At 37.3% G+C, this 14,235-nt stretch overlaps 1 protein-coding gene across 1 annotated transcript in view; it reads right to left on the bottom strand.

Moving 5' to 3' along the window:
- PIK3C2G (phosphatidylinositol-4-phosphate 3-kinase catalytic subunit type 2 gamma) overlaps nt 1-14,235 on the bottom strand; it is a 210,224-nt gene that overhangs the window by 105,563 nt on the left and 90,426 nt on the right. Inside the window, exons 17-18 of the mRNA XM_030041510.2 lie at nt 7,347-7,440; nt 6,098-6,192 (exon numbers count right to left, since the gene is read on the bottom strand). Coding sequence (XP_029897370.1) covers nt 6,098-6,192; nt 7,347-7,440 — 189 coding nt within the window. The remainder of the gene's footprint in view (nt 1-6,097; nt 6,193-7,346; nt 7,441-14,235) is intronic.

Below are 14,235 nucleotides of genomic sequence, written 5' to 3'. Positions count from 1 at the left end.
GCTTCGGAAGTACTGTGATGGTTATGTTATACTCCACAAATGGTCGAGAGATTAAAAGAGACTGAAGGTCAGCGTTATCTGCCTCAGATCATTCACAGGAGCATGCAAGTATGGGTAGAGCAGTGTTGTAGGACAGAGTGTGTCAAAGCTGGGACACTTTTGCCCATCTTGTCTTTTAGGGGTCATTCCTGGAGTGAACTATTGCCAAACTGTGTTCCAGTGCTATCTTGGAGAAAGCAGTCCAAAACAGGGTCAGAGAAGGAGGCAGCAGTTATAAATTACGGCAGACCAAAAAACTAGCACTTGGTCTTGCTCCCTGGTCCTCTTTTCTTGAGCAGCATTGACAAACCCAGGGTAGCTAGACATTGACAGTAGCTAGTACCTCCTTTTATCAGTCCCAGCTGTGGTCATAGCCAGTTCACTCCTCTTTTTTTAGAGGTGGAAAAAAGTGCATCTAAAATAGTTTTTTCTTAAGATCTAACGTGTTGAATTAAATGTAAGATGGGGGTTTGTTGATTTAAACATAGCATTTGCCTACTAAGTCTGCAAATACTGAAGGTCAAAACTAACAGTTACATTACTTCTTTGTGCTGCTTCGCGACAAAATCTCTTTGTTTTGTGTGACACCATTTTTTTCTGCGAACACTGAAAGTCTGTAAATTCGGAAACAAAATAATTGTCTGTCTGTTTTCCAAGGCAATAATCCAAGTGCCACATGGCTAATAATGAAGCACTCAGCACAGTAGACAGTTGAATCATTATCTCACAAAAGTAATGTTCTAATGGTGTTATTTACTATATATATAAGTAACTAGAGAAAAAAAAGGTCTCCAAATTATTAGCATTTCATAAGTAAGAATTATGAGTTCAGAACTAAAATTGCTAGATATGAACCCATTCTATGGTTGAGGTTCTCTACAGTCCAAAATATAATGATGATCACATCAAGTACTCTGAATTCAGATGAGATTTATAATCATCACTTGGTTGAATGACACGTTGCCATGGTTTAACCCCAGCCAGCAACTAAGCACCACATAGACCCTCACTTCCCTCACAGTGGGATGGGGGAGACAATCAGAAGGATCAAAGTGAGAAAACACATGGGCTGACATAAAAAGTTTAATAGGTAAAGCAAAAGCTGCACACGCAAGCAAAGCAAACCAAGGAATTCATTCCCCACTTCCCATGGGCAGGCAGGTGTTCAGCCATCTCCAGGAAAGCAGGGCTCCAGCACCCGTAACGGTGACTTGGGGAGACAAATGCCATCACTCTGAACATTTTCCCCTTCCTTGTTCTTCTCCCAGCTTTATACACTGAGCATGACGTCCTGTGGTCTGGAATATCCCTTGGGTCAGTTGGGTCAGCTGTCCCGGCTGTGTCCCCTCCCAACTCCTTGTGCCCCCCCAGCCTCCTCGCTGGTGCGGTGGGGTGAGGAGCAGAAAAGGCCTTGGCTCTGGGTAAGCACTGCTCAGCAGTAACAAAAACGTCCCTGTGTTACAAGACTGTTTTCAGCACAAATCCAAACCAGATCCTCATACTAGCTACTATGAAGAAAATTAACTCTATCCCAGACAAAACCAGCACACACATTACCCTCAGAAGGTTTGTAAGATTGAGCAGCTCCAGACTTGAACTCAAATCCTAATGCAGACTTAGCAAAACAACTGATCAAACATATATCAGGACTGGCTATTCACGTGTTTAAAGTTACGTATATGATTAAGTGATCTTTTGATTCTGATCAGTAAGAAGGACCAAATTAACACAAAACAAAATAGACGTCTTTTGTATTTACATTAATGTCATTTTAATGGGTTGGGCTTTTCAGCCTGCTCTACACAGCTATTTAGGAAGTTCATTAATAATTAGCAAACTTGATAACTTCTGACTGTGGGAGAAAGACACCGTAATGTGGGAAGAGGAAGAGCTGGAGGATGGCTACCTGTTTAATGTTCAGATAATTAAGAGATCTGGACATATGAGTATCTGCTTGATTTATTCCTTCTTTTGAAGTCTTCAAGTAAATTATGTTTAATGTAGACCGGTTTTGACAAAGAAAAAGATATTTCCATTCAGAAAAGATGAAGCAATAATCTACTGTTCCAATGCTGGAGTGCAGAATGGAACTAAGTGGTGACAATTTTGGAAAACATAGTATTGGTAAACCTCCCAATAGTAGAGAATTTAACTGGGTTCTTTTTAAACTTTTTTGCATTGCCTATGTTCTTTTTGCTTCTTACAGTTCTTCTTTATATAGAAAAAGAAACAGAAGTAAAATATTATGTTCCAGCCTTGAAATCAATAGTCTAATTCACATTGCTTTCAGTGTGCTGGATTTCACTAAGAGCTCCTTTTTAATCTCACATTCTTACTTATCTACAAGATGTGGACTGGAAAAGATAAAAGACTACTCCCTTTTGGTCGTCCGTCAAAATGTAGTTGAGAAATGCTGCAAACTAGGAAAGTTCTATAAAGTTTCAGTGACTTAGCAGACAAGCTACACAAGGACATTTTGCCTTCAGCAAAGATTTCATCTGACTTACTCTTTTCTTGAGCTAAGCATACCACATTCTCATGCTCCACCAAAATTTACCAGCACTCGTACTCTTCCATGACAATGCAACCAGTTTCTTAGCACCACCTTCAAGCAGATGCCACAGGTCCTAGAGGACACTATACTTCTCCCCATTATTTAAATCCTCCTGTGGAAGGCAACCATCTGTGAGACATAGTCCTGGCCACCTGCTGCCCCAGCCAGCTGTTTCGGTCATATACTGCAGCTGCCACATGTGAATGTAGCTAAAAGCCAAAAACACTCAAGCAAGTGGGAAACTGATTGGCAGGCTGCCAGAGACAGAGGGGTGGATTAAAACTCTAGCCCAAAAGCTGACAAAAACCCCTTGTGTGTGAAATGCAGTAGCAAGGAGATAAACAGAGACTTTCAGCAAGCAGAACGTCCCAAAGGGGCTCAGCAGGTTTCTTTCCCCTCAAGCAACTTTTCTGCTTTGCTAGAACCAGTTTAATAACTTCTCTTCTCACCATAGCTCCAGGGAATGGGAAAACTTGCTCCAGCCTTCTCCCCTCCCAGGAACTCTGATGGGAAAAGACTAGAATCAGAGTGAATTTCCAGAAGACAGGGGGGCAGGGTACATGTTCCCCATGCCTCATGGACATTAGGAAATCTTGAAATAAGACTAAAACGGGATTTAAGTGGTACATGGGTCCTGTGCTGGCACTGTATGTGTGGGCAATTTTTAGTCTCCTTGAGAAGGGGAGTGCATTCAAAAGTACCAATGAGGAGTTGAAACTCTGATGGATGCAGAAGGCCCAAATTCCTCAAGAATTTAGAGAACGGAAAAGTCACACATGATTAAAAACCCCCCAAACACACAAAAGGAGTAAGGTCAATTACCTTTTCACTCCAAATAGCAGAATTAATGGGACAAATCTACAGCAGATACAAGCAAAGAACAGACTGAAGCTATCCTGATTTACAACAGCTAAAGATGTGTCCCAAGAATGAATATTCTAGCTGTTCTGTCCACCTTTGCCAATTACTGTCCCAGAATTTTTAAATAAAATCTTCAGACAAACTTATCACTGCTTGATGGAAAGGAGTTAATTTACTATCCAACATTAATATTAAAAAGGTGATGAGCTGGTACATCATTGTTGGGTAGCTGCTTATCTCTGGTGTGCAGGGAAATTGAGTCAATTTTAAATAACTGAGATATTATAAATTATATTTGTCATTAAAAGAAGTTAGTGTTGACAGTCACCACCATTTCTGGTAACTAGTTTCTAGATTTACAATAGTGTTGTAAAACATGGAAGTTAAAATCAGTTGACTTTTCTCCTGTGGTTCTGAAATCACATCACCAGTTTTCTGAATTACATTAGAGTCGTCTTTTCCAAGTTTTATTTTGGGTGGGTACACTGTGCACAATGTTGTTTTATGTAATAGTGGAATGGTAATGTTATTCATTACAATTAAAAATAAACATAATCTTGTTAGTGAAGTTTGTTTTTACCAGTCCTCGCTTCTTGATTGCTAATTTGGTAATGAAACAGAATGCAACACTTGAGAATGTTACCTAATTGCATTTCTTAAAAGAAGTTATGTGAGTGTACATGTACACATGTCTTCCCCACATTATTAAATCATTGAGCTTATTTCTAAAATCTCTTTAGAGATAAGTCGAAGAAAAACTCTGTTTTCCATTACTTTTATAAGGACTGAAATTCAATTTATGAAGTAAAGGAAAGCCTTTATTAATTAGTTAAGGCTTTATTAATAAAAACTATGAAATTACTGTTAAATTTTCTAAATAGAATTTATGACTTGGGAAACTGCCTTTTAAAATACTGGAACAGGAATATGAATAATTACATAAATTGAAATGTTAGGTAGAAAACAGTTTACTACTGAAGAACATGGTGCAGCAGAGTAACCAAAGGAAAAAGAGTGTATAGTGTGACAAATACAAGAAGCAAAATTTTAAGAGATGTGTGCCATATTGAAGTTCTCAGTTTAGATTGAAACATTTGAACAAAAATCCTAAATAAAAGAGGTACCCAGCATGAACAAGGCTACTACCAGCTGAAAGGCAGAGAATACAGTGAACATTGAGAAATATTCTATTCAATGTGGGTATGTATAGTTGTGCCATATATTAAGCTATATATTAAATAAATGTATTTTGCCACATTAAACTGTACTGTGCCAGATAAGGATATCTATTATTCAGGATGGGATATCTCCTTTATATTACCCAAGATTATAATATTAGACAGCTTGAACAAAAATTGGGGAAAAAAAATTGGGAATCTACACAGGTCTACGCTGCAAAGTAAAGGTGAAGATGACTGCAGATACTTAGTCATTTTTCTTCTGAGAAGAAGAGAGGAGTTAAAGAAAACACAGGCAAACCAATGATGTTCCCACTGTCCATTGAACTCCAGCAATCATTTCTAATTGTACAGGAAAACTACTAACTCTCTGGACACATTTAAGAACTCTAGACTGGACATTTTATATCCAGTATGACTAAGTTTAACATTAGATAGTAGAAATTGTCTCAGGCATATTTCAGGCACTGTCAGAAAAATGGCTTGCTAAACGTGGTTCCTCTTCATTTGACAGATATGCTCATTAGGCATGTTATTGTTATCCTACTCATTTCAGTGAAACAAACACATTCATAATTCTGTTTTATCCTCACTAACACTTCCAGAGATCATGCAGGTATGAAAGTATGATCTATGCTCTTTCTGACGTCACACTTCATCAACCAAATGATTACATTTCAAGTTGTTGTCTTTCCTTTGCAGGGAGGAAAGCTTTTGCTTTAAAGGTGTCTGAACCAGTGAAACTGTAAATGAAAGTTCAGTTCACCCATCATTACTAAACACAAAAAAAAAACCCCCACAACCCACAACAGTTTGATTTTCAGATCACAGGGCAGTCGTTCAGACAGCAGAAAGCCACATTCCTATTCAGAGAGCCTTGAAGTAACAGCACAGCAAACAGAATAACCACCACATGCAATAATACAATTACAGAGGTCTTTATATTGTAAAGGTAGATGGTGAACAGCAGTTACTGTCAGGACTGGTACATCTCCATAATCACGAGAAGGAACTATTGGAAACTACCATCACAAGTTAGACTGACATGCTAAGGGGTAAGAGATACATTTGGACACATGTGAGAAGTCTGACAACTTCAGGAGAGGTCAGAGAAATCGGAAAAGCAGGATCCCTTATAAGTAAGCCAATGCTGCTTCGAGCTTGCAAATTTTGAGGAAGACTATTTGGCTCAAACCAGAAAATGAAGAAAAATACAAATGGTATCTTACTTCAGTGAACCAAACTTCCCCCAATCCCTCCTGCCAGGTGCAGGATGAAGGCAGATAAGTAGGTCTTTTATACAATTTACTCATACCCAGTACTGTAAGGGGAATAAAGAAGGAGCCAAAACCTAGGTTTTCTGATTTTTGATTTTAAACAAAAAGCGAGTTGGTCACCAACAGAATCATGGATAAAGTTCACTGTAACAGAAAACGGCTATGGTAGTAATGGCAAATGACCTTACCAGTAAAGTTGGTGGGCTACCTGGATGCTCTGAAGAGAACGATTCAGCAGGAGTTTCACTAGAGGGCTTTCAAGACTCCACTCAAACTTGAGCACCTTAACAGATAAATTAATAATAAGAATCAGTTGTATGCTGGCTTTGTCATCTTTCCTTTGTAACAAAATTAATCAGAAAGGACCCAGTGCTTAGTTTTAATGAAGCAATCCAACATATGGAGAATGCCCTAGCAACACAATGAGCAAAGAAACTTCAGGACACGTGTCTGCCACCATCTGTAAGACAGGCAGCTATCATCCTGATTCTAGCTGTGTTAACATATATGTAAATATGCAGCTTTTCTTCCCCTGCTTAAAACTATTAATGCTATATTTAAATTGTTATCTGATTACCTGGTTTGCAAAATAAACTTATTTGTGAAACAGAAGCTCTGGAAGGTGAAAGGTCACATAAGTGTCCTGCTGTGTGAATGCTGTAAAGCTGTGCAGGTTCCACTGCTTCACAGTAGTGGATTACACAAATATATTCATACATATATACATATATATCTATCTAGATATATGTATATATGTGCATGCATTTATAGAAATATATATTTAAAATGACAGAAAAAACTCTCAGGAACTCTGAAACATGGAATAGTAAGCAACCCATGTGCACAGTGTTACAAAGTAAGGGGATAAAGCTTTCAAAGCTTCCTCCTTAACTGCAGCACAGGACCTACTCAACCACAAAGTGATTGCTTTGGAAGCTGTGGGTCTGTAACTTGTAAAACATTAATTTCCAGTGAAATGCAATGTACATCTATAAAGAGACAATTCTACAACCAAATTGCCCTGGTTACTCTGTGCTGACAATGATTTTCCCCATATATGTGGTATTAAGAAAACTGATTTGTTACACCACCATTTGTTTCCTTGACTGCAACAAAGCCCTGCCACCACCAGCCCCTGGTTTGGTGGTCATAGCACAATTTCTGTTGTTCAGATGCATTTTTTTATTTTTCTTTGTTACTTGAAAATTCCTTCTTTTCTGTATACTACAAGTTCAATCAGCATGTCAAAACAATTCCATTCTCTTGAGTGGAAAACAGTCTATACCTCAGCCCTGTTGTTAATTCAATCATTGCATCAGCTGACCGGCCTTTCTTATTTATTCCTCTTACAATGTATCAAACTGAAAGAATCAAAAGTATTTAATGAAGTTATTGATCTGGACAGAAGACTTCCATGGCTATCAATTTCTTCCTTACCTGAACCAGCTGTGGGAGGTATTCTAACAATTCATCATTTGACATATTTTCTATTTGTTGGACTGCTGTCTTGCGAATATCTTGATCTGGAAAACTAGAGCAAAACAAATAGATATCATTAAGAGCTACTGAACCACTGCAACTCTCATGAGCTCTCACTGATATAAAGGGTTAGAAAACCAGGTTTTCTCTCAAAATGAAATAGGAAAAAAAATCAATTCATTTGCTTTACTGTAACAAGAGTCAAGAAACACATAGCAGATAACTTAATTGGATCAACTGGTACAGTGTCATACAGGGGAAAAAAAGAAACCTGATCTTCAAATATCTTTTTTAATTTGAGCTATCATGTACTGTATTTTCCTGAAATATGAAACAAATTATGGATCTTTTGCTGCTCTTACTTACCTGAAATAGGAAATTGCTATGCTACAGGAACTTTTAAGTCACTTGAAGACTTCTTTTGTTCTGAGCAACAACACAAAAGCTTGAAATTTCCCCCACAAAAAGGGTTCATTTCAGATAATTTATTCCAATGTCAGCTCTTGTATCACAATACAATAAAAAAATATTTTAAACAGAAGTAATTTTGAAATGGAAAACACATTTTCTTTTTAGTTTTTCTAAAGGAAAATTTAGTAAAAAAATCAACACCTGCCCCCAGAAAGGCTCCAAGTCAGTGAAACAGCCATTTCTGATGGCAAGATGTTCAAGTATTCAGCATAAACTGTATTCTCAACAAATTCAGGTTGAAACCAGAGTGGCTGTAGCCTAATACAGATTTTGTGATGGAGCTCTAACCGTAAAAATGATAAATGAGGAAAACACGGTGTAGCAGCACTGATAAAACAGGGAAAGAAGGCTGGATAATATAGCTAGTCAAAACATTTTTCTTTAAAAAAAGAAAAAGAATGAAATTTTGATCTGACTGATCAAAACTGACTCTTAACAGAACATTTTCTCTCTTCAGAGAAAAAGATAAAAAGTATACAGTGTTTCTTTTAATATTTGAAAGCTGGAAAATAATCTTTTAAGGACGTATTTTGAAAAAATAAAATACAAAAGTAATTTCTGCCTTTTCATGTGTTGCATTTGTAACATTAATTGTGATACATGGAGAATTTCACGTACACAGAAGTTGCCTACAGTCCTTCAGAGTTAGCTGTTCTGATACTGTCCCGCTTTCACAAGGAAAGGAACAGATGTGCTCTTCTGTGCATGTCTGCTATGTGGTGTCACACTTAACTAACTGTCAGCACTTGAAGCTTGTCCATTGCCATCCCAAGAACCTTTTCTCCTGAAACAAACTGAAAATGTTCATACAGACCTTTCAGACACCAGAGCCGCAAGAGTGGTCATCTCTGCCAAAGGGGCAAAAATGTCTTCAAACAGCACCACAGTCAATTAGATATTGTTCAAAAGAGCTGCTGGGCTTTGATCCAGTTCTCTGAGGGCAAGTACCTGCCCCAGTGAGTCCCTCCCCTCTGAACCGATACAGCTATTAGGCTCTTTTGAAAATCTCCGATTCAGCAGTCTAGGCATACATAAAAATGATGACTAAAGGACACAGATTATTCTGTCAATTCACCCCGGAGAAAGTCCTTTGAAATAGGAACCATCATGTATGGCAGAAGGTGTCACGGGGCCACCAGTATTACTGCTTTATGAGCTCAACACAAAACCAGACTGCTCTCTTCCCAGCTCCCCACCCAGCACCTTTTGCCGAAAATATACCCACTAGAAAAATAAATCAGAAGTGAAACACGGGAGACAGTACCACATTTGCAGCAATGACTGCTCATTGTTATCAAGACAGAAAGAGAAGAAATTCTAAAGGTAAGTGCTCAGAAGTATAATGGCACCTGCGGCTCTAAACTTGAGCTTTTAAGTTCAGTAAAACAACCTGAAGTAAAAACTGTGTAAACTTTGATCATTGAATTAACTACAGGCCATCAAATAAAAATGTGGATATTCTGAAAAAAATTGGCTAACAGTTGGACTTATTTGAAAGGCCTGGCTTTCTGTGCTGCAGTCGGGTGCCACCTGTAGCACTTTCAAACCCTCTTTCCACAATGCAGCTCAGGTCTGATTTTATTATTTTGTTTGTCTGTTATGGTACATATTTGATGATGTTTTTAATACAGTTTATAATTGTTTGTGTAATGCTGAGAGGGCCTTGATGGGGAGAGAGGGAATACATTATAAATAAATTATCATGATAGCCTCAAATTAGCCTATTTTGCAAGGATTATTTTTTTATGTATTTATTCTAGACAACCTATTAGGAATATGAAGCTGTTACTTTAATATTCACACGGCTATTTAGAACAAAACATATTTGAAGGAGGACTGAATATTAAAGAAAAAATAATTCCTTTCATATCATCCTATCTTCTAATTATGCAATTGCTCCAAAGGCCTATGGGCCATGTTTGTGCAGATAATATGGAAATTAGTCTTTCCCTTTCCCTTCTTGCCTAGTTCAACAGGTTACTGAACAGTGAAATATGCTCTATACAGGCACCAAGTCAAGCAGAAAAATGTTGTTACTTAGTTACTGCTTGTCCTTACTAGCAGCCAACATTTGAATATATGCAATGCTGATGAGAGAAACTCCTATTTTTTTTCCAGCAAAACAGAGAACGAAAAAGTTATTTTAATCCCAACCTTTCCAGAAAATTCAACAGCTAACATTTGATTTGTTTAGAATTAATTTGCTACGAGTCAAAACTAGGGCTATATCTAAGTCAGCAAAAGTATCTTTAGAAGATGTGATTAGAATAATGATGAGCTCAAATGCATAGGCACTGTGGTGAAAAATCTACAGGTTAGTTGCTTCAGGAAACATGGGTCTTCTCACTCTTCTTGAATGAGATTTTGGTAATTTGTTGGTCCTGGTTACTAAACTGTTTCCTTCAGCTTGTAAATCTTGAGTTGAATCTTTTTGAAAGAATGGGCAGTTAACACATTCTTTTAACTACCTGACAATTTGTTAAGCCCCAGGTGTAATATCAATTGCTCTCTTGAATTTCAGGTTTGGTCAAGGCCACAGGTACAATAGAAAAATATTTAATTCTATTTGTTTTACCCCTTACATTTGTATTTGAGCAAATATTTAACATCCTCAGAAACACTAGAACTACACCAAATACTTAGTAACTTGAGTAGTGTTACATGGTGCTTATGCTATTCATGCTTATATACATCAGTTTATTTGCTAAAAGCCAGTAACAGGGTAAGGTCTAGAAGCAGATCTGAGTAAAAAATGCTACTCTTCACATACCTGGAAACTATGCTATCTTGTAGTCTGGTAATTAATTACGGCTAGAGGGTTTTTTTCCAGTGAATAATCTTGCAAACTTTGAGTGTTGCATTAAATCTGATTTTAGTAATCCATAAATTAGTCTTGATTAGAGGACACAATTAGTTGATTTTTTTGGATCTGTAACTCAATGCAAGAGAAATCACTTTAGGTCTAAGAAAAACAGCTTCATAGTTTGGATATTAGAGGACAAATGATTTCCAGAGCTTGCTGCAATGAATTTGTAATCATTTACACATACTGAAAACTCTGGAAGGAGAGAAGTGAGACCACTGTATCACAACAAATACAGTATTCCAGTATTTAAGGGTACTCTCCTAAGAGGAGCTCATCTGTATCAGAGCTTGTCTGTATCAGATCAATTTGCAAAGGATTTGAACCATAGATTATCAGGTTCCTGACATGGGGCCTCTGACAATGGCTTCAGAGAGGCAGGAGATTCAGGCACTCCTCTTCCCTAGCTGTTTTATGCTCGTCACCAAAATCTCTGAGAATTTAGCTAGAAAAAAAGCAACTTAAAACAAAAACCTTTAACAATGCTTGTATGACTCTTTCTTTGCATAGTTTCAAAATGGCAATTTTCATCCAGGTTTCAAATTACTTCTAGTTGGTTTTTTTTTCCTCAACAAAGAACCCATTGGTCAATAAATAATTAGTGAATAGCACTACGGTGTTTCTCATTTATTGGCCTGACTACATTGTAATATATTGTAGCTTTCTCCTTTTGTCTATTTGTTCTCTCTTCACGTAGTGAGTACTCCACAACAGAGATTGTGACTTCTTATAAATATGTTCCAGATTTACACACTCAGAGACACTACTGAAAGATAAACAATATGTAAATTGTAGTTGTTAAGCCTAGTCCTTAGCACTAGGTCACACTATGCAGGACTTCAAATTTCCCCTTCACAGCTCATCTTGCAACCTGGATTCTCCTTAAGTTATGAAACTGATTTCCTTTGATATTTAACCTCAACACCCCTTTTGGTGTTTTGTTCTTCCCTTCCTGCATGATGCCAATGACTGACAGCCACCCATTTTATAACTTCTGCCTAAGTAGCTGTAGATTGTTAGGTCTCCCTTGAGACTTTAAGATGGTAAAAGTTGAATTTTGAGCTGGATGAGCATAGATTAGAATTTGCTTTAGAAGTAAGAACAACTCACAATCTTTGATTCTTTTCATGTAGATAGCCAGTAGGGAGCTATTTGTCTAGCTGTACCTTTCAGCTAAATCAGATTCAAACAGAAAACTAAGCGCTGCTGAGGCATCCTGTGGTTTTGTGAAATTCTCTTGAGATTTTAGCATCTGCCTGTGGTGACTTGATTGTAAATGAGAAATAGATGTGCATTTCTTTTTTATCAGTTTTATTATCCTAATTTCATTGCACTGTCTCAAATAACCCTATGCTAGAAGATATTTGTCAGGTAAATGGAACTGTACAGTTCACTACATTTTCTAGCATGTGAGGATCTCTGTAAAGAACAGCATGGCCTTTCATGAGCCATCTTTTAAGTTAGAGGCTTATAACATGCCACATATTTCTGCAATACCCTTCACACTTTACGTTCTGTTGCATTTTCAAAAAAGAGACTCCAGTCCCATGACATGCATACTAAGTCTGGTAGAATCAAGGAAGGCTGAGCTAGCAAACCTACTGGAATGAAGATACCAATTGAAAACAAAATAACCCTCTAAGTAGTAAAGGATATCATGTCACTGATGGGTGCAACTGGGCCAGGAGAGAAAGCATGGAAGAACTGTTTAAAAGAATAGACAGATAAGTTTCAGGTGGCAGTTTAAGTATTTTGAAAGTAATTAGACAGAAAGAGAGAAGTAACTTAGGAAATAATGATTAAGGAATTCCTTTAGTTTTAGCACACAGATAACATTAGCAGGTCTTATTTGCTTTCTGTTGGTGATTTTTTTCATTCCTTTGAGGGCTTCTAAAGAAAACACTGTGTGAGTGTATGAAGATTAGAAAATGGCAAGGACTGAAAGAAAGTACAGAAAGATAACAAATACCATCAGTAAAAAGGACACTGGATTTTCAAAATTTTCAGCTGAAAAAAAGTAATATATTCACTCCTCATCGTGATAAGATGTGAACCCTCTCCATCCCCACACATTGGAAAGCTCATGGTCAGATACACTAGCTATTTATTGCTTTGGCTGATCGATTGGCAGATGGATCTGTAGAATTTACTCAGAGAAAATATACTTTAGGCAATGCTTACATAGATTTTCTATAAGAAATTCTGACTAAAACAACTAGTAATAAGTTTAAGATGTCATGGAGACCAGATGGTGAACCATATCCTAGGAGAGAACAAGAGTAGGACGAAATTAACAAAAAGCAGTTTTCCATTTGAAACGTCTATGATCTAGAAGGTTCTTCCCACCCCAGAGACAAATTTTGTTCTCTGTTACATTAAAACAAAAGAATAAAATATGGAAAACTTGATTATTTACAAATTTAGCCTCCTGATTAGATTGCACATGTATGTATAGAAAGCATACCATATCCTACATAGCTGTCCATTGTTCATTGTCCTACTATAGCTCTCTATTGTAGTACATTCATATTTATTACCAAGAAAGCTAAAAATCATTAAAGGCCGGGGGCGGGGGGGGAGGAATTAATCACATTCTGATGCTTAAAATGAAGAGTTGTCTATTCCTAACAACACATACATCCCCACATAAGTTATCACTAAATTTCTTGTACATTAGTACAAAGCAGTTTTAAAGCTTTATCAGTAGTGTGTTCTGTACATCAAAGTATCAAATTAATTGTAGACTGTTGCTTTGTTCTTATCTTATTTCTTTGCATAAGCCTCTGTTTGCTATCCACATTGATATACAACTACAGCCTTTTAAACCAAGTAAGATGCAAACAGGCAAGATATGCTCTAGCTGTATCTGTTTGATAAATACTCTGTTGGGCATTCCATTGTGGACTCTCAGGGCACAGTATAAATTCTGCTTTTATTAAAACAATGACAACCTGATTCAACAATTCTAAATCAATTTGGCTTTCAAAGGTGTAAGAACAAAATCTGGCTTCAAGCTATCACATTTTATTATAATTATTGGTTAGAAAGTGGGTTTTGCATATATTGGTATATAACCTACTGTCTGAAACTCAATAGCTGTTCTACTACATAATGTGAAAATCAACAATAATACTGTGAGAGTCAAAGGCTGAGGGATGCTATAACCATCTTCTCTGGTCAAGGAGACGTAGGAGAAGTCAAGTCTTACCCTACTCTGCCTGCTCCATATAGGGATTTGCACAAGGTAGTACAAAATCCCTCTGACACCTTAATGTCTGATCTCAAAATCTTCTGATTTGTCACATGGTTTTAAAGGAATGTCCTTTTTAGTGCACTAGCCCTGACAGTTAGAATTTAGCAGGAAGTTTCTAGGAAAAATTGTGAAGCCTACCAGGGAGGTTATGTCTTCACCTTCGCTGTCTACGTCAAAAAGTTCTCTCTTCAGAATGGTTGCAGCCATGCACAATGCTGGAAAATTACATACCTTCTTCTTTGCTGGCTGTTTCCCGCTTC

Source organism: Aquila chrysaetos, chromosome 17 (assembly GCF_900496995.4).
Source record: "Aquila chrysaetos chrysaetos chromosome 17, bAquChr1.4, whole genome shotgun sequence".
NCBI lineage: Eukaryota > Metazoa > Chordata > Aves > Accipitriformes > Accipitridae > Aquila > Aquila chrysaetos.
The sequence above is the reverse complement of the archived record's forward strand: the minus strand, read 5'-3'. Positions and strand labels throughout refer to the sequence as shown.